Source organism: Melozone crissalis, unplaced genomic scaffold, assembly GCF_028551555.1.
Source record: "Melozone crissalis strain CALT ecotype California unplaced genomic scaffold, PUWL_Pcris_2 ptg000002l_1, whole genome shotgun sequence".
NCBI classification, from domain to species: Eukaryota; Metazoa; Chordata; class Aves; order Passeriformes; family Passerellidae; genus Melozone; species Melozone crissalis.
In genome coordinates, this window is record NW_026535780.1 from 22,268,076 (window position 1) to 22,292,768 (window position 24,693).

General features: G+C 35.7%; 1 protein-coding gene across 3 annotated transcripts in view; it reads left to right on the forward strand.

Annotated features, from left to right (window-relative positions):
- VPS13B (vacuolar protein sorting 13 homolog B) overlaps positions 1–24,693 on the forward strand; it is a 433,545-nt gene that overhangs the window by 53,173 nt on the left and 355,679 nt on the right. For all 3 annotated transcript variants that reach the window (XM_054270120.1, XM_054270137.1, XM_054270129.1), the window contains exons 8-16: positions 4,231–4,496; positions 7,148–7,243; positions 7,586–7,708; positions 9,776–9,913; positions 11,311–11,398; positions 16,317–16,508; positions 17,086–17,255; positions 20,065–20,259; positions 21,782–21,906. In XM_054270120.1, the coding sequence (XP_054126095.1) occupies positions 4,231–4,496; positions 7,148–7,243; positions 7,586–7,708; positions 9,776–9,913; positions 11,311–11,398; positions 16,317–16,508; positions 17,086–17,255; positions 20,065–20,259; positions 21,782–21,906 (1,393 nt within the window). The remainder of the gene's footprint in view (positions 1–4,230; positions 4,497–7,147; positions 7,244–7,585; positions 7,709–9,775; positions 9,914–11,310; positions 11,399–16,316; positions 16,509–17,085; positions 17,256–20,064; positions 20,260–21,781; positions 21,907–24,693) is intronic.

Below are 24,693 nucleotides of genomic sequence, written 5' to 3' on the forward strand. Positions count from 1 at the left end.
TTGCACTCATGAGGGGTGAATGTTCTTCATCTTTGTGTGATTGCTTCCCATCTGCTGCTTCTCAGGCACATGGGGTGACTCTTGGGGTGATTCTGTGCAGGGCCTGGAGTTGGTCCTTGTGGGTCCCTTCCAACCCAGCCTATTCTGCAATTCTCTGAATTTATTTAGAGATTTGTGTTTTTATTTAAATCTCCTCAAGACAAAAGTTGTGGTTATCTTTCCAAGGTTGCATTTGAATCTGGGGAAATAGGAAGAGAAATTTACCTCACCTAGAAAATTCTTGGAATTTCATTTGAAGGTGACATAACTCTCTTAAGCTAGGCTTAAATTTATAATATTACAGCAGTTAAAAGCTATGCATAAACGAATAAATTAATTATGTTCTGTTGAAGAAATATACCATTTTAATTTGCATTAGGAGACTGTAGTTTTTTTAAAAATTCTGTGTTGCTGTCTTTGCTGTCTTCTCTGGTTTCAGAGAAATAGGTGCATGATGGGTAAATGACAGCAGTGGAAATTTTTTTCCGAATATGGCCTTCACTGTTGTTTGGCACAGATAACTGTTTCACTCTTATTTCAGATGTAGAATCCTCTGTCATATTACTGCTGTGTATAAATGAGAAAACAAATAAGATATCTGTAAATAGTTCTCTCTTATTGTCTCTGAATATGGGTTTTCTGCACTAGAAACTCTGCATTGCAAACATGAGTTCATTACACAAAATACATGATTAGAAGGAATTAATATTCTGCAAATATTGGCTTAATATTCTGCTGAGACTTTAAAAGCATACAAGTTTTAGAAAAATCATCAGTGTGTATTTTAGTAACTTTCTGTATCTAACCAATGATTTGTACTATTTACAGGACAAAGTGTCAGGAAGTTTTCTCTGAAGCACTGCATTGCCCCTGCTTTCAGACAGAGGGTTGTCTCTGTATCATGGAATATCTTGCTTTTGTTAGAAGGAAGTTTTCCCCAAATTTGGCTAAGTGTTTATGCCATGGAGAATGACAATGTATTTAGAGTTGCTTGAATTTTGTGGCTGCATTCCTGGAGTCAGTAAGGCAGTTAGGGCTATTTGAATACAGGAAAGACACAGAAAGAAGAGAGAAATCATGAGTTAATATGAGAACAGCTGGGGTGGGTAAGCAGTGACTTTCAGGTGAAAAAAATATAAGGATTGTGGACACAGTAACTGGGATGAGAAGACTGGAAGGAAGCTTTAACTGTGGAACAGGACAGAAGTCAGCCGAGCTATGTGGGTTTTACTCAGCTTCTTTTGGTTAAGGTGTGAAGATGTGGTGATACAAATGTAATTTAAGCAATGATTAATGTTAAAAGGCATCTTCCTACAAGTACACAGTTACTTTTGCATCTAGAATTAAATTTGAAGTTCTTACATCCAAATACGTGTAAAATCTTTGGCCGTCCATCTTGTCATCTCTGTATTAATGAGTGCCTTCAGGAAGGTTGAATTGCAATTGCTGTTGGTCAGTCCCATTTGCAGTCTTTCGAACAACTGTCTGTTTGACTTCCTAGCTTTTCATAAGAAAGCCATCTCAAAAAAAAATAATATAATGTAACTCTGCACTGTTATGCACAAGATGTTTCAGAAGGGTCAGGGATAAGATTGAAAAAGAAATCTGTAATTGCCTACACAGCTTTTATTCAACTGTGCTGTGCTCTAACATTGTTGTACTTAATTATATGATCATATGTATTTGACATACCTGTCTCCTTCAGAACACAAGACAGAGGGAAATTGTTGGATGGCCAAGGCAGAGATGTAGAGGCAGTTTTAGAAGCCCATTTGCATCTTTACTGCAGAATATTTTGCCACACACAAGCTAAAATGGTCATGCCATTTATGCTTGTTTCCAGTGTCTTAGTTGTGAGTTTGTAGTAGCTTCTTTGGTTTGTAGCAGACAAATTGTGAATAAGAAAATGAATTTTAATGTATACATTATTTAGTGAAACGAGAATGAACATCTACATCTCTGTCCTTGAAGCATGTACTAAGCTTCACTCATACAGTTTCATGGCTGATTCAATGAGATGAAAAATTCATGCTATTGCCAGCAGGGATGCATTCCTTCCTTCTTCCTCTAGTGCCAGCACTTGTATTCATGTAGCCACAGGCTAGGCTGGATCACCATACCTGGCTGAAAACATAGACAGAGAAATAAATAAATAAATACCAATAGAGTAATTTTCTACTAGGTTAATTCCAGATTGATGTTGAGAGATACCAGTTTCCAGACTCCTATTACAGATAAATATCTCAAATCCTCTAAGAGAAAGTAAATTTCTGAAGGTCAAACTTGATTTGAGCATGCAAGCAGTGAGATGCAGTCACTCTTGTAATATACATTAAATGTATTTCTTAACTGGAATCACTGTCCTGCATTATGGAGCAAGACTTCCAGTGTGAACTATGAATGGCTAGAAAAAAATGGCTTTAGAAACCTGATGCAGGGTCACATTTTGTCCTTTAACAAACTCATGTAAGTAAAACAGGGGTTTTGTCACTATGTTTCACTACCCAATATGTTTGCAGGCAATGAAGTGGTTAGTGTAGTTAGTTCAAAGCAAAGAGACTCTGTTTCCCATGTACGTGCACTCCTTCATATATTCCTTGTTGTAAATGAATTTACAGTGTATTTATGTTTGTAGTGTTTAGAGGATGTTGTGTGTTGTTTATCAGGCTGATGTGCATATTTTCTTAAGTTTGGTGATTGTATAGGGGCTGTGTATCACTAATTTAGTGATAGAAAATGGATACATCTTCCTCTTTCAATTTTCTGTCTCACAGTATACAGGTAGAGGAGCTAGGGTAAAATGGTGCTTATTTTAATGTTTTCCAAAATATTAAAAAACATTATAATCCAAACTATTACTTGGCATATTTTACTGTTCTCTCCATGTATTTTAAAAAGGGATATGCTAAATGATGGCTGAAATTTATGGCCAGGTAGACCAAATGTTATGCATGACCCAGGTTGTACAGCTCCACCTTTTTTTCAGTTGTTACCAGGCGTTCCACCATTTCTTTTGTGCTTGCCAACAGCAGTCTGTACTAAATTACTTGAGTCGTGATCAGTATCAGTTTTTTTCCTTCTACTGCTGACAGTTCTTCCTCTTGGCCTTTTCCAGGATTTTATGTGCACCTCTTCTGTATTTGCTGTGTTTCAAGATTTGTTTCTGGATTTAAATCTGCTCCTTGAGACTTATATGAAGGGAGTAGAAAGGGAGCTTGCACTGCCTTTGTGGGAGGAGATACCCTTGCCTCTTAAGCAAGTGCAGAGAATTCTCAGGAGTGTTTTTTATTCTTCTTTCCTCAGTTATGCAAGTGAAAAAAGAGTAGAAGGCTAAAGAGTAGTTAAACTAAGCAATAAAAGGTCTGAAACTTGTAAAAATGGGATCTCTGAGGTTGAAAATACATGAATAGAATTGGAATATGGCTATTTCTCTTCTCAGTTATATGATTCATTGAACATAATGTTCACCTTCAGGAACAGTACTGCATCCAGTACCACCTATAGTAATTCTGAAGTATTTAATAGCCCTCATGAGTCCCACAAGAGTGGTGATGAAACCAGATAAAAGCTATTTGTGCTCTTTGTACATGCAGTACATTACCTACCTGTTTAGATCATGAGTCTTAGACTTGTATCTTTGGGGAAGTTCTTAATTTGTTCTGCACGCGATCTCTGCTGATTTTCACAGGTGACCAGCATTTTGACTTTTGACTCACAGATGGGTACCAGCTTTTTTGAGCAAAGATTAACTTGTAGTTAGTTATGTAGTAGCATAGATTAACTTGAAGTACTTTTGAATTTAATTTTAAAATTGGAAACTATAAGATCATAATATCATTATTTAGTCAGATTTAATTTTACAGCTTTAGGAAGTCTTTAATGAAAGCAGTCTTGAAGACTTGTGGTATAGATGGCAAATTCTGGTCTCACTGCAGATGTATGGTACTAAAACTATGGCAAGGGCCCTTAATATTTTTTGGAGAAAAATGTTAATGAATCAAAGAAGTGCTTGAAAACTCATATTCAGTAATTTAAAATTTGTACTGACTTCCTATGATTATAAGCCAAGTATCAGTGAATGCTGTGTGGAATACAGTCCTAGATAAATTTCACATACCTTAAATTTGAATTTAATAAATAAATTTTTAAGTATGGTTTATCTGAAATTTAGCTTGGTTTTTGTTTTAAAAGGCACAGAAGATGAAGCAAGCTCAGTAATGCAATATCCTACACAGTACATGGGTCAAGATCCTTACTTCCATCAAGATGATGACCAGCAACAAGGATGGGTTTCTTGGGCTTGGTCTTTTGTTCCTGCTATTGTGAGTTATGATGATGAAGAGAATGATTCTGGTGGAATTGGTGATGGAACAGCAGAACAGCAGAAGTCTCAGTCCCTCAAGGATCCTATTATTTCAGTTGGCTTTTACTGTACAAAGGCAACAGTGACTTTTAAGGTAAATATTTCTCTGTGTCGCTTATTGAGGAAGTGCATAAAGATTTCCTGAGCATTCAAATACTGTTTGATTCAAGACAAATATTGTTGGTATTATGAGGGGAGTATTTAGTTAATGAATAACAAGAAATGTGAATGCTAAAAATTCCTCTTCAATTGTACTGGACTGATAATGGCAACGTGAGTAGTTTTTGTTATTTGAGCTTAGAATTTGAGTGTGAACTTCATCATGTTCAAAAGAAACCACTTAATTTACTTAGATTAATATTTTTTGATGGGAAAAAAGCCTGAAGGCATTCTGTGAATGTTCACTGCAGAATTCCATTACAAATACATATTTCTTTATAAAAGCCCCTCTAATTTAGAGCTAGGAATAGAGGAATTTTTAGAGACTATTCCTTTTTTGGACTATTGTTTGTGAAAATACCAATTTAACTTGATAATGCTGAATTAATTTTCCATAGATCGAAATTTTATTGAAGGAAAAAAAGATAAATAGTACATATAGGCTGAGCTATAAACAGTATATGTAGAGAAATATTTAATATAAGCTCTAAGCACAGCTGGAAATTGTTGCTGGCCTTCTAATATTTTGTAAGCTTGCAGAAGGGAATATGGAGAGTCTGACTAAGATATTGAGATGTATTGACAGAAATTAGAAATTAAAGTATTGAATTAGCAGAATACTTGCAATGTTTCAAGCTATTTGCAAGCAATTCTATGTGCATGACTACACCAAGTGGCTCTTGGCTTTACAATTAAGCATGTATTAAATCAAGGTCAGAACTTTGCCACAGAGTAATTTAGCATGATTTTTATGACTTTAAGCCTTTCAGATTAACTGCAAGGCTTTTGTAACTCTCATACAAAAATTATGTGCCTGATTATACCCAGTACCATCAGGAGCTCCCTGTCCCTTTTCTGCCTGTTTGGCTTGACATCTGTGAACAAGAATGTTTTATGGGGCTTTGCCTAATTTAGCTATTTTTGTTTGGTGGTGTAGAAGGGTATTTAGCTGCTCAGAAACTGCCTGAAAGGGTGAGACAAGTGATTTTGGAAGCTGTAGATATTCTGTGGGGATGTTGATGTTTTAAGCCTTCAGCCTCCTGAAAAATTTGGTTGAAAAATTTGACGATATCAACAGCATTCAAGTGTTCAGTCGTGTTCTTTTGTGTCAGTCTGCTTCAGCTTGCATTAAAAGAGGCTAAAAATAAATATTATAATTTTGTTCCCTCCATTAATTATATTCCTGGGACACTGCTTGAAACATTAATTATATTCCTGGGACACTGCTTGAAACATTAATTATATTCCTGGGAATATAATTAATTATATTCCTGGGACACCACTTGAAACATGAACAAGCCACTAAAGTCCAAATTTTTCATTTATCATGGCTCAACATCTTCTTTTACACTGTCATACAGTAGTAATTTTGTGCTCTTGTTCCTCATGCAAGAAAACTCATTAAAAATAATATGAGCTTATTCTTTGAACATGTGTTTTGCTAGAGAGGGTTTTCCTAATGCTTCATTTGCAAATTCACGCATTTTATATTAGGAAGTGATTAAAAACTACTCAAAATGTAACATTTTGCATTTTAGAGATTTGAAATGTGAAGTGATGTATGATGCTAATATGGTGACATGAGGAAAACAGAATTCATTGTTCTGCTTGCATGCAAAGAGTGTATGGAATTAATTTGTGGTTCATATTTTGGTTAAAAAATAAGGTCAAGTTTCTGCATTAACATTTTGAATAGTTGATATCATTCCAGCTAAAATCATGCCAAATTAAATGTACCGTTTTCTAATAATGGTGAAAACTGTTCTTGTAATTTCTGAGTTCTTTTAATCAATTAATTGCTTTTCCTCTGCAATAATTGCACACAGGTGAAGGGTGATCAGTGACTTTTTTCGTCCAATTTTCTTGGACATTCAGATTAAACAATTTTAAATTGAAACATCATCCGTTTGTATCCAGTCTTGAAAACAGAGTGTGTAGATATTCGTTTCAAAAAATTACAATTTGAAGTATTTAAACTGTTCACCATAAACTAACTTGAGGTTTTTTTGTGCCAAATGTAATATATTCAATATAGAGTGCATCTTTTTACTTGTTTTTCTTGGCTCTATGTTATGTGCTTTTTAACCTGTGCATGTTTTCCCATTTTGAATTTTTATATCAAAATCATGCAAGAAATATAAATGCATGTTTCTCTTGATTGGTGTGACATGAAACAAAAATGTGTATGGTTATAATCAAAATGTGTCTGCAATACTATAATGATGTTTAATTATTTTCTGGGGAAAATAAATCAAATATTAATGGATTTTTACAGGAGTTTATAAGCTTATTTGATATTTATATCTGTTTCATCTTTTCACACAGTTTCTCTTTCGATAAGCAAACTGAAAATACTGTAGTGGATTTAAAGCATTCTGTTGTAGCATATTTCAAACTGAAGTTGAACATGAGGCGTTCTGGATATGGATAATGTGCTACAGCTGTTTAATTGCACCTGTTTTCTGACAGTTAATGTATTTTTGCCCATAGTTACCTTTGTCTTTATCAGTTCTGTGTATTAATGACCATACTGTCATTGAATACTAATATTGACTTTTATAAGGTGTTTATCCTGTTGTTCTGTAGCTCACTGAAATGCAAGCTGAAAGTAGTTATTACAGCCCTCAGAAAGTAAAATCCAAAGAAGTCATATGCTGGGAACAAGAAGGAACAACAGTTGAGGTAATTTTACATTGACAGGGCTTTTTTGATACATTTAAAGTCATGTACCAAGAAGTTGCCGGTAAAGTATTTTTAAATTATTTAATTGCCGATTTTTCATATTCTGTCATATTGTATGTGTTTGTTGTAATAATCACATAGATATTAACTCTCTAAACTTCTGTGTTGTAGTGGTTGAACACTATAGTAATACCTTCCTTTCTGGTGGCCGGTGTGATTGCTATTTATTGAAACTCTAATTATATAAACTAAGCCTATTTTGCTTCATTTTTGTCCATCTTCTCTATTTCTTGTGGAATAGAAGGCTTAAAAATTTATCACTTTATTCTTTTTCCTCACTAGGTCCTTATGAAAGGTGAACTTTTTTTTGATTGCCAAATAGGTTTTGTTGGTTGCCAAGCTATGTGCCTTAAAGGAATTATGGGAATTAAAGACTTTGAAGAGAATATGAATAGGAGTGATGACGTGAGTATGTTGAAATATCAGTTGATTTGCTCAATAAGCAATTTTGTTATCCTTTATTAAAATATCTGATTGCAAAAATTGAAAAGACTGCTGTTACCAGCTGTGATTTTTGGATATTACTGTGATACAGAGCTCAGTGTCTGTTCCTTAGAGTTGAAAAGACAAATATCTCAGATTGAGAAGAGGCAGAATATAAGACTTTTTAAAAATCTTTTTGGACAGTAACCCATTGTTGCCTTTGTAATTTTGTATAAAAAATTAAAATATAATTGAAAGTCTTTGAAAGTACTTAAATCAACCAAAGATTGGAAGGGAAAAAATGGGAACACTGTATGGTGAAGATAATAAAGGTGGCACAAATACTGAATGAGTGTCTTACCTCACTTTTCGGTAAGATTGAGAGCAGTATGAAGTGAAGGAGTTAGACAATATTAATTCTTGTATTTTAAACAGATGCAAATCTTCAATTGTTTAAGAAAAAATCAGGTATCACTATGAGCTACTTTAAAATTATTTAATGAAGTGTTGCATGAAATTCTAAATTCAATAATGATGATTTTTAGGTGATTTGTAGATAGGGTAATGCCCTAAAGTATTGGAGAACAGCAACTATTATCTATGTTTAAATAAAAACAAATAATATAGACAAGAAGAGACCTGTTAACTTGATGTTAGTGCTCTGTGATCTCTTGTAAAGTATTCTAAAAAGGAAAATAAGGAATATGGAAGAAAATAAGTGCCTGTATTTATGTCAAATATCTCCTAATCTGGGAAATTATGATATTATGATAGATGTGAGCACATCATGGCTTGACACCCATCTCAGGTGCTCGTGTGTGCAGAGCAGAAAACAAGAAAATATCATGATATGGCTGCTGAGTATGACATTGTTGGGATTTTAGGGATGCAGTGGGACACACTGTATGACTGGTGTGCTGTTATGGATACACAGAGGCTTTTTCAGAAGGAGAGGCTGGGGAGGCAAGGATCAGCCAACTGTAAAAATGCTATGCTGGCCTTGTTAAGGACAAGGGAGATGTGGCTGGGGATGTGAGGGTGGACAGCCACCTTGTCTGTGGCAACTGAGATTGTCAGGTATAAAATCTTGAGAGAATTGATTTTTTAGACTGAGGTGAGTGGGTGAGCAAAAGAATTTCACCGAATCATAAAATTGTCTCTTTTGGAATGAACCCAGAAAAAACATCAAGTCCAACTCTTCAGTGAATATCCCATACAAGGATTGAACCCACAGCTGTGGCATTATTAGCCCCATGTTCTGACCAATGGAGATAATTTCCTTTAAGTTAGTTAATAAGGAACATTTGGGGTTTTATTCTTACTCATTTTTCTGCCACTCTCTAGCCCAGGAATTTAGGAAAGTATCTGCTTTATGACAGTGGTGATGACACTACTTGCCTGTTGTCTGTTTATTGCTGTGGTTGTGGGATTGGTCCTTTCATAAAGGTTCTGACTCTGCCTGTGATTTAGAATGGATAGTTGAAAAAAAAAATCTTCCAAAAAATTTTTTGGATTAGTAACTCTTGTTAGGAAAGCTGTATTGATTTCAGAAGGGTAGCAGTCTGGGAGGAGGCATGTTAAAATCTAAATGAATAAAGAATGATAATATAGCAATGAGGTCATACATGGAAATAACTGATTGCCTTGAAGATAATGAGTACATCATCTGAAAGGATTGGGCAGCCAGAAATAGAGTGTGCAGTGACAAGTTTGTGTACAGAAGAGGATTGGGGCAAGATTTGGAGTGATGATGATCTAAGGTTATTTGCTGTTAAAATGCAGCTATTATGTTCTATATCATCAGTTGTATCATATTCATTGGTTCAGGCAATTTTTATTCATTTGAAAATGGGGAAGGAGTGGACAGGAACTTGTGTTATATGAATGAAATTAATTTCATTGTTTCATCTTCATTCAGAATGAAACATGCTATTGAGGATTACTACTCTGTGTGTGTCTTATTTGTGTTACGACAGAATTGAACTACTCTGTTAACTTGACTGATTTTTTTTTTTCTTTTCTTGCTTAACTTTCTACTGCCTCATGAAGGAGGCATGCTTCTTTAATTGTGGAGAAAATCTGAGCGTGAAAGGAATGACATACCTTACCAATTCACTATTTGATTACAGAAGTCCAGAAAATAATAGTATTCGTGCAGAATTTATATTGGATGCAGCTCATCATAAGGTCAGAGAGTTACATTTTTCTTATAAAAAAATTTCCAATGCTCTCTAATGGATTTCTTCTAATTATTTAGATCTGTCTACTATTAGAGGACTGAATTCTCTTTACTTTTACACATTTAACTGAATCTTACTTTTCAGCTGGCCAAAAAAAAACCCAAGTAAATCTGTTTGTGTCAAAAAACAGACACCCACAAAAACCAAGCCAAAAAAAGAGCCAAACTGAAAAAACATGTCCAAAAGAAACCTCAAACTCCCCTCCTGCCCCAAAAACTGAATTAATGTCATAGTTTCCAAAAGCAGTAACCACAGAACATTTTAAGAGGAAAAGAGACATGTGGGAGAATACTAGCAGAAGTCAAGCTTTACCAGCATGTGTTTTAAACCCAAACAGTAAGTAGTCTATGGTCTTCAAGCTAATAAGTACTGTCAGATTTGGACAGTATTAATTTTATTGCTTGCGTTCTATATTCGTCTACTTAGAGAAAATTTTGCTAATTCTCCCTTTTGTGGAGACAAATTTTCAGTCACCTCTAGTCTCTATTGTTGTAAATTGTGCAGTAAAGCTTTATTCCCTGGTTGTCTGCCATTATTGAAGATTGGTTGCAATGACCAAGGTGTTCCTTTCTGGTTGTTTTCATTGGTGGATGTCTGTGCTGTTTGTTGTACAGGTAAGCCATTTACAATTTTGGTATGTATCCAATTTCCTTTAAATTTAAATTTAACTATTTTCACCTTTTTAGTACTATTGATGAAGTGTAATACCAAATAATCACATGAAAAAATGAGTTTAGTAAAATCACAAGTACTTATAGTCAATCTTTTCCCATAGTGTGTTTTAAGCTTTATTCTATCCTTGGTCTGTCTTCAATGCTTTCACAATTTGCCCATTTTTTGGCAAGACTGGAAGCAAATTTGCTGTGTGATGTATTATATTATGTATGAATCCCAACATTGGCATAAAGTCTTGATAAGTTTCCTACTGTTGAAAGATAAAACCACAATATTCCTTGAATAGCAAAGCCAAATTGAATGAGCTGAAGTTTACAGCATATTTAATGAGGTTGATGTGTTGCCTGCAAGAGGTCAAATGAAGAATAGTTACTTCATTAAAGGTACTAATTGAGTCGATGTAATTGAGTCGATGTAATTGATGAGTTGGTCAGCATGTCCACAGGAATTATGGATGTGCATTTGTGTGGCCTCAAATGGAAGTTACATTACCTATCAGAAAGGTGAATTCTTGTGATAACCTCTGTCCTTTGCTTTGATAAGCCTTTCCCTGTGTTGATGCACAAATCCAAACATGAATATATCTCTCTAGTACCAATCTATCAGTTGGTAATCTCAAGTTTCTTTCCTTATACAACATTTTCTTTGTTTGCTTTGCTTTGTTGGTAGGAGACATACACAGAGATAGCTGGAATGCAGAGGTTTGGGGCTTTCTACATGGATTACTTGTATACAATGGAAAGCACCGGTGGCAAAGGTACCTTTTTTCCTTTGTTTACCCTGATAAATAATAGAAACAAAGACTTTTCATGCCTAGATGGTCCTTGACCAACTGTCCTCTAACTTACCTTAGATTTACCATCAGGATTATCATTAAAATGCTTTCATCTTCATTGATGTCTTTCAGAGGTTAGTTATTTTGGTTAGCTGTTGATTGTTGTTATTCTTATTTTTTTATTTTTCTTTTCTTGCATAAGTAATCAAAATGGTATTTTTTATAGTTGCTAAACTGAAAATTAAATATTTTGTAGCAGTGGTGGAATTAATAAAATATGATGTCTTTTTTAAAAAAGTTATTATTATTGACTTTGCACATTAAAAATATCTTGAGAAACCCTGGTTGAAGAATGAGATTGATCGTATACTTAGCACAGAAGATGAAAAGGGCTGTTGTTTTTCTTCTACGAAGAAAAATGCAAGGATGCAAGAAAGTGTGAAGAATTATCTTTAAATATATGTATCTAAACAACTTGATGAGCAAATACTACTCTAAACTCTGTGCACAAAGATATAGGATAATTCTAAATAGTTCTTTGTGATTACAATAAATTCTTTTCTAAATCTGAGAAGTAGATTTAATGAAGTAAATATGTCTACTTTTGTGAGTGTCACAAAACCTGGGACAAAGGAGTTAATCTATCAGCAAGTAATATGTTTCTATTTTTTCACAGATATTCTTATCACTGATTGTGATATAGTTTCCCCCTCACTCCTCAGAACACTGTCATTTACAGCTGCTGTTCTGCAGTTTTATTGTCAAATTAATATTACTTTCTTGCCCATCTGTGTATTTATTTTTGTGAATACTATTTCTCTGGATATCTGTTGGGAACTTCTTGCTATTTTGTGGCTGAACATTTATCTGTCCTTACTACACAGTCCAACTCATCTAGGGGGTTTTTTTGTGTTTTGTGTTTCTATTTCTGTGTTAGAGAATTCACAGCTCCTAATGTTTGACTTTGTTTTCTGGACGTGGTGGACAATAAGTCTGAAAGGAGTAGGAAAGAAACTTCCAGTTTCCTTTTAGTTGCATCATGAAACATTTACAAAAATAAGTAAATGATGCTGTTGCCCTCAGCAGTAGAGGCATACACCAGGAAATTTAACAGTTCTTTCCTGACTCTGAGGCTTTCCTCTGTACCATGAGAGTGGTGTGAAGCTCTGAAAATTTACAATGAAGTCAAACATATACTGCAGACGTCTTCTGGTTTTAATAACAATTTAAGTGTTTAATTGCACACTGAACTCCTATGTAGAGAAGTTGAAAACCTCGGGTAAGCCTTATCTCCTTTTGAATCTTAGTGTAGAAATTTAAATATGCACAGACTATGTGCATAATGAAGAGAAATTGATTTTGTGGAGTATTTTTTCTTGTTTCTCTGAATGCATAAGGAATGTTATGATCATATCTATTCCTGACTTTTAACTAATGCTTTTCAGAAATTACTCAGAACTCAGAAATGCTTTTTTATTTTCCTCAGTGTCAGACTATTGTATTTTCTGACTACATTTTTCCCTCCTTAGCTTCTCTTTTTTTCCTATCAGGATGATTTCTTGTAGCCTTGGCTTCTATTTTCTCCATCAGTCACTAGGAAAACACCTCACAAAATGTAGCTTGGCTTTCTATCAAGTCTTACTGTGTGCTTTTATTTCAGTGTTGTTCCTTTGATTTCAGGAACCCGGCTGCGTAAAATAATAGAATAATTAATTTTTAAACTGTTTAAATGGTTGTTGTTTTTCTAGAGTCAAGAACTTAAAATCGTAAATTTTAAAATGTTTTTGTCCCTCAGAAAACCAGATGTGATGCTTTCTGCTAGTTATTTTCTAGCTAATTTTTCCATATTGTGAGTTAAATGCAGAGTTGTTATATAGAATGTAAACAAATAGGTGCAAAATATTTATTTAAGATGAAGGTATAAATACATTAAGATTTTGAAAACAATCTAAATCTGCTGCATTTTTAATGTGCTTTTTTATATGGAAGTTTGCATTCTACTATTTCTTATTTTGGTGTAACAGTTTTTAGTTACCGTTACTGCACCCCACATACCATAAAAAAAACGAACCAAACTTAAGTTATAGGAGGCAGTTACTGTGATTGTAAGATTTTTATCTGTCAAGGCAATTTTGGTTTGACACATTCTTTGCACCTTTAACCTTTCCTGAAGCATAGGATTACTGATTAAACCACAAGTGCCTCCTGGATAACATTAACCCTCAGGAGTTTCATCTGTCATTTACAGAAGTGCATTAATCAATTTCAGTATTTTGAATGAAAGCAAGATAGTCATGCACAGTAGTCTTATTTAGACATTTTGTCTGTCTTTCCCTTCCTTTATTTTTCTGCTTTTGCTTCGTATTTCAGTGCATAACAATTTCTCTGAAACATTTTGTAGCCTGTCAGTTCCCTGATCACTGATTTGCATGACCTACAGAGCTAGCAGAGTGTGCTGTTGAAGTTACCTTTTGTTTGTAATGTGTACCCCTCTACTGTGCTGGCAACTTTATTATGCAGCACTCATTTTGATATTTTTGGTTGATTAGAATTAGACACACAATTTAAAGGGAGCTTGAAAACTCAGTGGTTGTAAATTGGTTTTCTTTATGCATCCATGAAGTTTCAAGATTACCTACTTCTGTAGAACCAATAGGTTTTCTGCCTTTTCTGTTTGCATTTGGGTGGAATTAACTGGAACCGTTCCAAAAAGTGGTTTGGATGAATTTTGTCACTTAGGTATATTATTCATATGCATACAATATATACAAGGAAGTCTGATTTTTCCTCTTTGAAAAGGCAGGCTGTTACTACTTCTGGCCTTATTGTTTTTGGCCTTATTATTTTTTATGTGATGGTATGGTTTTTTGCACTCTTTGGTAGTGTTCATCTGAACTGAATACTGTGTAGAATTGGAAGGATAAAAGTATTTATGTTAACTGCCTATAAAATAAATGCAGAAGCGAGTATGCTGGGTTTCAAACAAATCTCTTTCAGGATTCATTCAAAAGATTGTAATTCAGTTCCAGCTGAAGATTTGAGTAGGTTTTATAAGGAAGTATCCTTCTGTCCTTTTATCTTTCTTTTATTGTTCTCTTTCTTCTCAGAAAAACAACAAACCAAGGGAAGCAGAGGCTATAAATGCTCTCACCGTCAACTTCTGTTAGGCTTTTAAGGATAAAGCTAATTCTTCTGCTGAGTGCATAAGCCTGTAAAGGCCTGCAGAACATTATGCCAGCTGTGCATCAAATTCAGCACAGTTTATTTGAGGATCTTTATCCTCACCACTGCTTAGAAGCAACAGTGTTTTATGGAGTATGATTTAAACATGAAGGAAAAAAATCCCCTATGCTTGCTTCCTTTTCCACCAAGCTCAGCTTCCCTCAATGTAAGGACTGTTTTGAATGTGTGCAGTTAAAAGAGTACAGTAAAGGAGAGAGACCAAAGGGTGAATGACTGGGTTCCTCTTGGGCAACCTGAAATCATAGAATTGTTAAGGTTGGAAAAGAACTATTTAAGTTATTGAGTCCAACTGTTAACCCAGCACTGCCATGTTCACCACTAAACTGTGTCCCCAAGTGCCATATTAATACATTTTTTGATTACTTCCAGGGATTGTGGTTACAATGCTTACCTTGACAGGTTGTGCCAGTGCCTGTAGCCAATTTCAGTGATATTTTTCCCAATATCCAATCTAAACCTCCCCTGGTACAACTTGAGACCTCTTATCCAGTAGCTTCTTACTTGGGAGAAGAGACTGACCTCTTGCCCTTGCTACAACCTCCTTCCAGGTACATGTAGTGAGCAATAGGGTCTTCCCTCAGCTCCTTTTCTCCAGGCTAAACAACCCCAGTGCCCTCAGTTCCTCAGAAGTATTGTGCTCCAGGCCTGTCACCAGCTCCACTGTCCTTCTGTAGTCTCAGAACCATTTAGTCTTGGTGCTTATTTTGTCAGTGTTCAGTTGTGTTATGGTCAGCAAGATATTTAATGTTTAGTGCTTCTATCAAAGCAATGAAGACATTGTCAAAGTGATGATCTTAGGAAAAAAATCAGAGTGAAATTCACCAAGCTAAAAGTGTTAGAGGGATAGGACCATATTTTTACAAGTCATATGTGACAGGAAAGCTTGAACTTCTGAAATCTGCATATTTAACTGAAGAATTTCCATGAAGTATGTTTAGAGAAACAGTCATGCTGTTGGTCTGACTAGATGAGTAGCCTGTACTCATTGGTAGCTGATGGGTAGCCTGTATACACTGAACGTGTGATTTTGGTCTATCTTATTACTCTACTAAACTATTCTGTTATCTCTGTTGGCTTTTTAAAAAAAACAGTCTGAGGCATAACAATTAAAGAATTTTTCTTTCTTGTTGTCCATATGTCAGTGAATGGTGGTAAATGTGAATGGAAGGAAGGGTTTATCTTCATTTTTAGTCTGCTTCCTCCAGTCTTGTCATGGCAGCTAACCTTTCAAGGGCCCAAATCTGTCATGTCTCTGCAGCACATCTTTTCCTTGATTATTGGGAATACATATCTTTGTGACAAGCTGTACAAAGTTTTGAACACTGTGGCTGTCATTGACATGTGAGTTTAAGCTGCCATAGAAATTTAGACACCTCCAAGGACTCCCAAATTTGAGAAATACAAAGTTTATGGAAGAGTTAATAAGTTTTACTTTGCTTGGAGGCAAGGCAGAAATTTGTCCTGTTTGCTCTGCATTTACTAGAAATAATTTTGTTAAAACCTGTTAAACCAGTCATTGTATATTTGTATGTTATATGTGCATAGTTATATTTTTCTGTATATTTATTAAGTCTTTGATCACAGGATTTGAAACAGAAGTAGCTGATAAAATGTTATTATATGTTATTGTGTGTAACTTTTATAAAACTTGTTGTAGTTTCTGGGAATCAGCAAGACCTTTCTTCAGTAAAGAGTGAAGATTTTGGAAATGTTCAGGAGATGTCTACAAAAAGCCTCATTGTGGGTCCACTCAATCTTCGACTGGATAGCAGCGCCGTGCACCGCATCATGAAAATGATCGTTTGTGCTCTGGAACATGAGTATGAACCATACAGCAGAGCTAAGCCAGGTTTGCTCCTATTGCATATACACAAAAGTACAGAATTATACCCGACTACATTTAGTGCTTCTAAAGGTGCAGCTTTCAAATAGTTTTTTCGAGTCTGAAGAGGAAAATGTAAAATAAAGGTAAATTAATCACAATATCCCCGTCAGTGCTGGATGTACTTCTGAGATAATTTCAGACGTTTGAACGCCATTTGTTTTTATCATAAGCCTTGTGTTGAGTAAGAATAGCTTACTTCATTTTCTACTCTAGCTTAATTTTGGAATCTTAGAGAAGAAAGCATTCCTGCTGGTATTTATTAGTTCAAAATAATGGTTATATAGGATGAAAATGCATGGAAATAAGTTATGGTAGACTGTTAAGATGAATTTCTCAGAGCAATACAGATTTCAAGGAAGGAAAATCCAGTTAGTATTGCATTTAGCTTTAGGTAGAAACAGTGTGGAATAACATTATTAACTACGAAGGGGCAGAGGGTAAGTTTGGCATTTTTGCTAGTCCTTAGGCATTTCTGAAACATCAGCTGTGGGGCACATTTTATATATTTTAGTGAAACATATGTAATCTCCATTTATTGTAGATATTACAGATGGAAGTAGAACTATGCCAAGCTCAGAAGAAGTGGCATCACTGGAGGAATACATTCCCACTAGACTTACAACGTTCACTGTTCTTAAGTGTACCATTATAATCCCTGTGGCAGAATTCAATTTACTAGACCACTTGCTGCCCATAATCATGGGTGAGAAGGTATGTATGCACAGATAAGGATTCAGTTTTTTATATCAGCATGTGTTATTTCATATAAATTTTCTTACTGGCCTGTTATTCCATGTGCTGGATGTATCACTGAGTTCTGGGTTAGTTTGGTGCCTGTGAGCCTTCAGATACCAAAAATGGGAGTCTGACTAGTTAGACTTGGAAATTGAAGGTGTTATGTATGGGTGGGAAAAATACTTTCAAATGGAAAAGATTTTAAGCATCAAGCAAATGAAAAAGCAGTAGCTCTGATCTTTTGATCAGAAAAATACCTGTTCTGCGGGTCTTCATTGGCTTGGTAAAGTATTAAGTCTTTTAATATGCAGGCTCAATAGAGATGACATAGGTTTTCATAGCCAGCTCTGTGTGTACCAGTTCCAGACAGGATGTCAGCAGGACTTGAGCATTTAACTGCTGAATGACAAGCTCAGAGAGACAGAAATTTCCTAATAGCCTTCATTTGTTTTACCTTTTGGATATGTATAGTATAGTGCCAGCTAAAGAATCCTGTACTGGTTTCATTCTTGTTGGTCTCCTTTGTAAATGTGCAAAGTTGAGGTACTGTAGGGGTAAATCTGTGGCTCGTAGTGAAGACTTGCAGTAGATTTATTTCTTGTGCCAGTGACTGGAAGGTGTTTTATGGGTAAGGGAGGGAGTGGGAAGAAGAGCAAACTCATCAATTCTTGAGTTAAATTTCTAGGAGTTTTTGTCCAATATTTCATCTGATAAGCTGAGACTGCTCTGGTAGCTCATTCTGAAGAAGAAAATGCTTTGAGGAGACTTCATTGTGGTCTTTCAATACCTGAAGGAGGCTTTTAAAAAGGAGGGAGAGAGTTTTGTACAGGTAGATAATGACAGGACAAGGTACAATGGTTTTAAACTAAAAGATCAGGTTTAGTTTAGATGTTAAGAAGAAATTTTTTATTCAGAGAGTGGTGAAGCACAGGAACAGGTTGCTCAGAGAGGTTTTTTCCTTTTTAGCACTTTTTAATACATTGCACTGAGAAGTGCAGTGGGTTGTAGTGCTTTTCACCTTATGGGCATGGACAGATGCTGTTTTTACAATGGGAGAAGAGTCCCATGTTTGCTGTAGGTTTGAGGTAAAGTTGAATTCTAGTGAATTTTTTGCTTGATGTAGTCATTACTTGGAGTCTCAAATTACATTTCTTGAATGAAGCCAAGCATATTTAAAATAATGATTTTGAAGTTTAGATTGAAAATCATAAGTACATCGACTTATTGTCCTATTTTGATGCATATTTAATAAAATTTTCAGATTTGTAGTTTAATTTAGATTGGAAGAGTTGTTTGGAGGTGTTTTCCAGGAGTTCAACATCCTGGTCAAAGCAAGAGCAGGTCTTCTCTGTACCCTCCCAGTAGGTTGCAGTAGACAGCAGTAGGATTCTTCTCTGGCCTTCTCCAGACTGAAAGACTTCAGTTGTCTCTGTTTCTCTTAAAACAGAGCTCATGTGCTCCAACCTCACAGCCACTTTGTTTCCAGCAAACTCATTCTGGTATGCCCATGTCCAACCTGTGCTGGATGCAATACTCCATTTTAATAGATACTATGAAAAATAGACTTGGATATCTAAAATTGTGGTATTTATTTTCTATGGAATGGCATCTTCTTTTGTTGATATACCTGGCATGTCTGTGAATACATAGAAGACGACAGTGTAAAGGCTAGATCAGCATGAGATAAGTATTATGGTGATAGTGCTTTGGAGTGATAAAAAGGTAAACAAAGATTTTGATAGGACAAAATATTTTGACTTGGCATATTCTTGTACTGGGTTGACCTCAGCCAGCTGCTAGATGCTTACCCAGCTGTTCTCACCCCCCTTCCTCAACAGCAGTGGAGGAGAGAGTGGGATGGGTCAGGGTAGAGGGGGAGATCAATTACCAGTATGAGCAAAACAAACTTGACTTGGGGCAATTAATTTCACTTATTGCTAAGAATCCAAACAACATGTATTCCCTATGCCCCTTTTCCCCCTGAGACTCAATTTCACTCCTTCATTCCCTGACTCTTCTACCTCCCACCCCTTAATAGAGGAGGATGGAGAATGCAAGATGGGGGTTAGTCTGTAACAGCTGAGCTCTGCCATTCCCTCATCCTCATGCTGTTCTCACTCAGTGCAAGTCCTTCTGGCAGGTTGCACTCCTTGAGGGAGAATCTGCTCCAGCATGGGCTCTCCTCAAGGCTGCAGTGCCCTTCAGGGCATATCCACCTCCTCCAGCATGGGGACCTGCATGGGCTGCAGTGTGGATGTCTGCTTTTGTCTTGTCTCTTTCATGGGCTGCAAGAGAAGCTCTGCTCTGGTGTCTGGAGCACCACGGCCTCCTTGTCCTTTTCTGACTTTCATGTTGCTGTTTCTCACTTATTCTCTGAGTCTTTGCAACCTGTGTGGTGTTTTTGCCCATTCTAAAATATGTTTGCACAGAGGTGCCCCCAGCTTGGCTGAGGAGCTCACCTGTGCCCTGTGGTGGGGCTGTTGCAGCACTGGCTGCAGCAGGCTAAACCTGGCCCAGGACAGCCCTTGGTGTCCTCTCACAGAATCTGCCCCTGCACCACCAGCACCTGGACACCTGCACCCAAGAGAATTCCAGATAAAAAGTTGATTATTTTTGACTTCAAAGAAAATATTTTGGAAAGATTTGAGGATTTGTAGTATAATGCCATGGTAACGGTAAATAGTTTATTTCATGTAGATTTTCTTGTGTGTTTGGGTAAGAACATACAGATATGATAAATAATACATCTAAGTTATGACATCATTCTTTTTCCTCCCTGCCCTAGAACTTGAGTGGGCTGTTAAATACTGCAAGTTTCCAGCCCCTGCGGCCTTTACCTTCCGTGCGGATTCTGGTGGACAAGGTTAACCTGGAGCACTCGGTACCCATGTACGCTGAGCACCTGGTGCATGTGGTCAGCAGCCTGGGGCAGCCCTCTGACAACCTGCTGCACTACTGCTACCAGCACTGCTATCTGAAGGTCAGTGAGGGCTTGAGATGTGTGCTGAGAGCATCATGTATGTTCAGTTAATCTGAAGTGTTAGCAGGTTTCCTGAAAGGATGTTTTCAGCTAATCTGAAATGCCGTAGAGTAAATACATTTCACAGAATGTTGTTGTTTGGGATTGCTGCTTCTGACTCGAGCCAAGTGTTTTGTAATATACACTGCACACTTCATATGAGGAAAGTGCTAACTGAAGCCCCAAGGTTCTTGTGACAAGATAGAATTATTCAGAAAGAAACTGTTTTCCTCATCTGAGATAATGCTTCTGTGGTGTGTAGATCGCTGCAAAATTACAAACTTACAAACTTGATGGGAATTTAGGAGGAAAAACTGTCACTACTGGTAGTGTTGATAGAGCAAACCCATCACAGTGAAGATATGCAATCAAAAACTGTTAACAAACAATTTAATTGTTTTTCATTTTAAGAGGATAGATCTCTGGATGTTCTCAATTAAAGATGCATTATGTGAGAGGAGCTCTTATTGTGAGGCTGGGGGAAGCTTAAGATATGGAAAACTGTTTTGAGATGGTTCAGTTGCCATCTGCTTTGCAGAGGAGTTTTAAAGCAGGCCTTTCCAGTCTTTTAAGATGTGCTTAGGAAGCTTGAAACCTTTTGGGTGCTACTAAAATATAAATATCTAATATGACTACTGTGAATTTTAGTAAATGTCTCAGTTATCTATTCACTTCCACGCTGATATTTTACAAAAATTTAAATATTTATTATCTGCGTTCAAGAAACTGTGTTTCAGAATTGCATGGCAAGCTTTCAGTTTTCTGGGTGACATGTCACATTTAAAGTGATTGGAATTGCAGTACTGCAGGTCATCTGTATGTTTTTCAGTTTGAGAGGATTTTTTTCTCTTGAGGAAACATTTTAGTAGCAAAATTTGGACACCAGCTTTGGGTTTTAAAGGGTTTTTTTGCTAGCTTTAATAGTGGCTGAGTTGTTCTGTTCTTGTGAATGGTACAGCATGTTAAAAGACAAGTCTACAACAGTTTGTTTGCCATATTGAATAGGGAAAAATCATAAAGAATTCCTGTGATGATTCTTTCTGTAGCCAGGCTCTTATTAATAAAAAAAAGCTTTGAAGGGAAGGTTCTAATTTCCTTACATACCACTCTTTGGTAACTACCAGTGTTGTTATAATTACTCAAAGTGATTTTACTTTGTATGAAAGGTAGTATGTAATCTGCAAGTTTAAAGGATATAGACTAAAGTATTTGAGTTGAAAAATTGTAATTCAGTGTTCTTTTAAATTCAGCTGACTGTAGTTAGCATGTTTTGAGTGAAGAAAATATTTTAATGTGTATTTTTAGGGTATTATTTGAAGTAGATTTTTGTAGCTGTATTTATATTTGGGTATAAGGAATTCTCTAAAAATAATACACAATTTATTTAATACTTACTGAGTATAAGTACATATGTTATAAAATATCTTGAAAGTAATCTAGTCACATGATAATATACCTATTTGACCAACTGCATTTGTTCCAGATATTTGGTTTTCAAGCAGCACTGACTTCTTTGGACAGTAAAGGATTATACTGCATCCCTGTTCCAGTTATCCCCTCATTCAGTACTGCTGTTTATGGCAAGCTGATCAAGTTCCCCAAATATTGGTGAGTATTAAGCCTGTACAGTGTGATTAAGTCATATGAACAATTACTTTTGAATTTTTAATGAAGGATTTAAAAATGCCAAGCTTTGCATATATCCCTAAACTTCTCTGTGTCCTCTCATATTCTATTACATGTGTTATCATTCATAGGTTTTTTTGTGAGGATAGTTGTCAGTAAACATTTTAGACCTGGTTTGGCTGAGAGACCTGGAGCTAATGACACCAAGGTCACAGGTTCAATCCCAGTATGGGCCAGTCACTTCAGATCAGTGATCATCTTGTGGGTCCCTTCCTGCTCTGCAGATTCTGTGATACAGAAGAAGCCCTGTGGTGCATGGCTTTCTTCTGGACCTTGTAGGTTTCTGGAAACAGTTGCCATTCTTTCTTGAGCTGATACAAAAGTTACATACTGATGGCAAGCTTGATGTTTGAACTGAATAGGTCAGCTTTTTATTTTTGATTTTTGACCAAATAAAAAGCAACAAATTGAGGGTAAAACCCCGAAGCATCCCAAATCCACAGTGCTTCTGCTACACTTTTATTTGTTTCTCATTACAGTTGGAAGTGTAAACTATTTGTAGTAGCTCAGATGTTAAATACAAATATTTTCTTCTGAAAACAGTTCTGTACTTTATTATGAAATGTGCTATATAATTTTTTTAGCCATAAATGCAGTGAAAATTCACTATTTAAATGTATGTCTGCAGTTCAAATTTTGTGGTCATAAATGGCAGTATGCAATAATTTATATTGATAGGCTGCATTTATAAAAACTATTTTCACAAAAATCCATTTTGACAATATTTTGGACAAGGTATTACTTTTTTTTATCCCTCATTTTGAGTAGTAGCAGTCTGTAATACTGCTTTATGAGTAAATCCATGCAGAAAAAATTACCTAGAGTGACAAGAAAATAAAAAAGTATGGTAATTTAAAAATATTTTGGCTTCAAACATTTTGTTGAATAGCTAATTTGTAAGATACGTTTGTTTGTGAAACCTTAATGGATTATACAAAAAAAGTCTGCTTCTATAGTTGTTCTTAGTGTCACATAAAGAATGTACTAATTTTTCTTTCATAAGCTGTGATACCATATTAAATGTAAATGGGTTTTAGCATTATCAGCACACCACCAGGTGGTAGCAGCCTAACTGACTTTGTCATAATTTCTATCAATAGTTTACCAAAGTATTAATGACTTTGAATTAATCGCTGTTGTGTTGTACCATTTGACTAAAAAAAAAAGAATATTTCCAGGATACTCTATTATCAGCACTAATCAGAATACTCCAGGACTTTACAACTGACAGCCTTTCCTTATGTTATCTCACATTTAACACTAAGCTCTGGTTAGTAATCCTGGTAGCAAACTACATGAATAAATTAGTGTTGAATGGCAAACTTACATTTCTTCACTATATTCTAAACCCCATGCTTAGTTGTGCAAAAATCAAAAAATTATTTTAGGGATGAATTTCTAAATAAATATGTCATCTGACAAGTTAATGGTATTCAAGTGCTGCTGCTTTCTCATGTGTGCTTGTGCTCTTCTGTGTGTGCGTGTGCTTGCTGTGCTCCATCTCTTGCTCGCTCATGCTTGGTTTCTTGTGCTTGTCCTTGTGCAGTTTCACACTTGCCCTCACTCTGTCTCATGTTCCTGGTCTTATCCTTACATTCTCTCTCTCGTGCATTCTTGGATTGTCTTGTGAAATCTGCCTCTCTCACATTCTTTGTCTCTCTCTTTTAAAAATGCATTGCATTACCATGCATGCCCAGCTGGAAGGAGCTGTAGTTTTGGGGAGTGAAGGCAGGGCACTGATCCTGCCTTAAAAACAGCAAACCATCTATTGGCATTTATGAGAAGATATTGTCAGACCAACACTTTCTGTGATACTGTGGTCTGGTGTCTTTTGATGGTTTTCTCACTTTTTTCCTCTGATATGATCTCTTTCTATGGCTTATTTATTGCTTAATGAAATTTAAAAAAACTTTATAAAATGAACTTAGTCCAACCATTTATCTAAACTAAGCAACACCAATTTGTGAGTAATAAAGTAGAAAAACAAATGAATAGAGCAGCAGCCTGGTTAAATGAAGTGTAGTTTGAAGTGAGTAAAAGTCCAGATGAAACGCATCAAATAGCACTTCAGCTAAATCGAAATCAGCATGAGGACTGAGAGCTTCATTGAAGTCATGCAGTGAGTGAGAATTAGTCTGGTAGGATAACCTGGTAATGTCATTAAACTTAAATTCAGTACTCCCTCCCAAATTATACCACCTGCTTTATTTGGATTTGTGGATTTCACATTCCAGAGTTTCTTAAAGTGCACACATCTGATGCTACATGTGTTCTTCTGTTTCTTCGTAGAAAATACATACCACAGACCATACCTTTTAAAAACAAAGACATTTTATGAACTGTTATGGAATCCCTTAGGTAGTATGTTTTGAGTTAGCAGTGAAAATCTCAACTTTATTTCTGACATAAATCAGTAGAAAGGTTTCTTTTCTAGTTTCAGTACAATAATCTAAAAGTTACTGTTATATACAGTGTATTAAACTGTAGTAATATTAATTTTTTAAAACTAGTTGATAAACATTGGCAGGCTGTTTTAACAGATAAAATTTCAGCAGCATCAGTCCAGTAAATTCTAGTAAATGCCCGTAAACAGTCATAATGTGCTGTTTACCTATCAGATTGATATCTCTTTTAGTTTCAACTAGTACACTTTCTTTGTATAAAAGAAATGTGCTCAAACTCACTAGTTAACTAAGTCTTGGACATCTT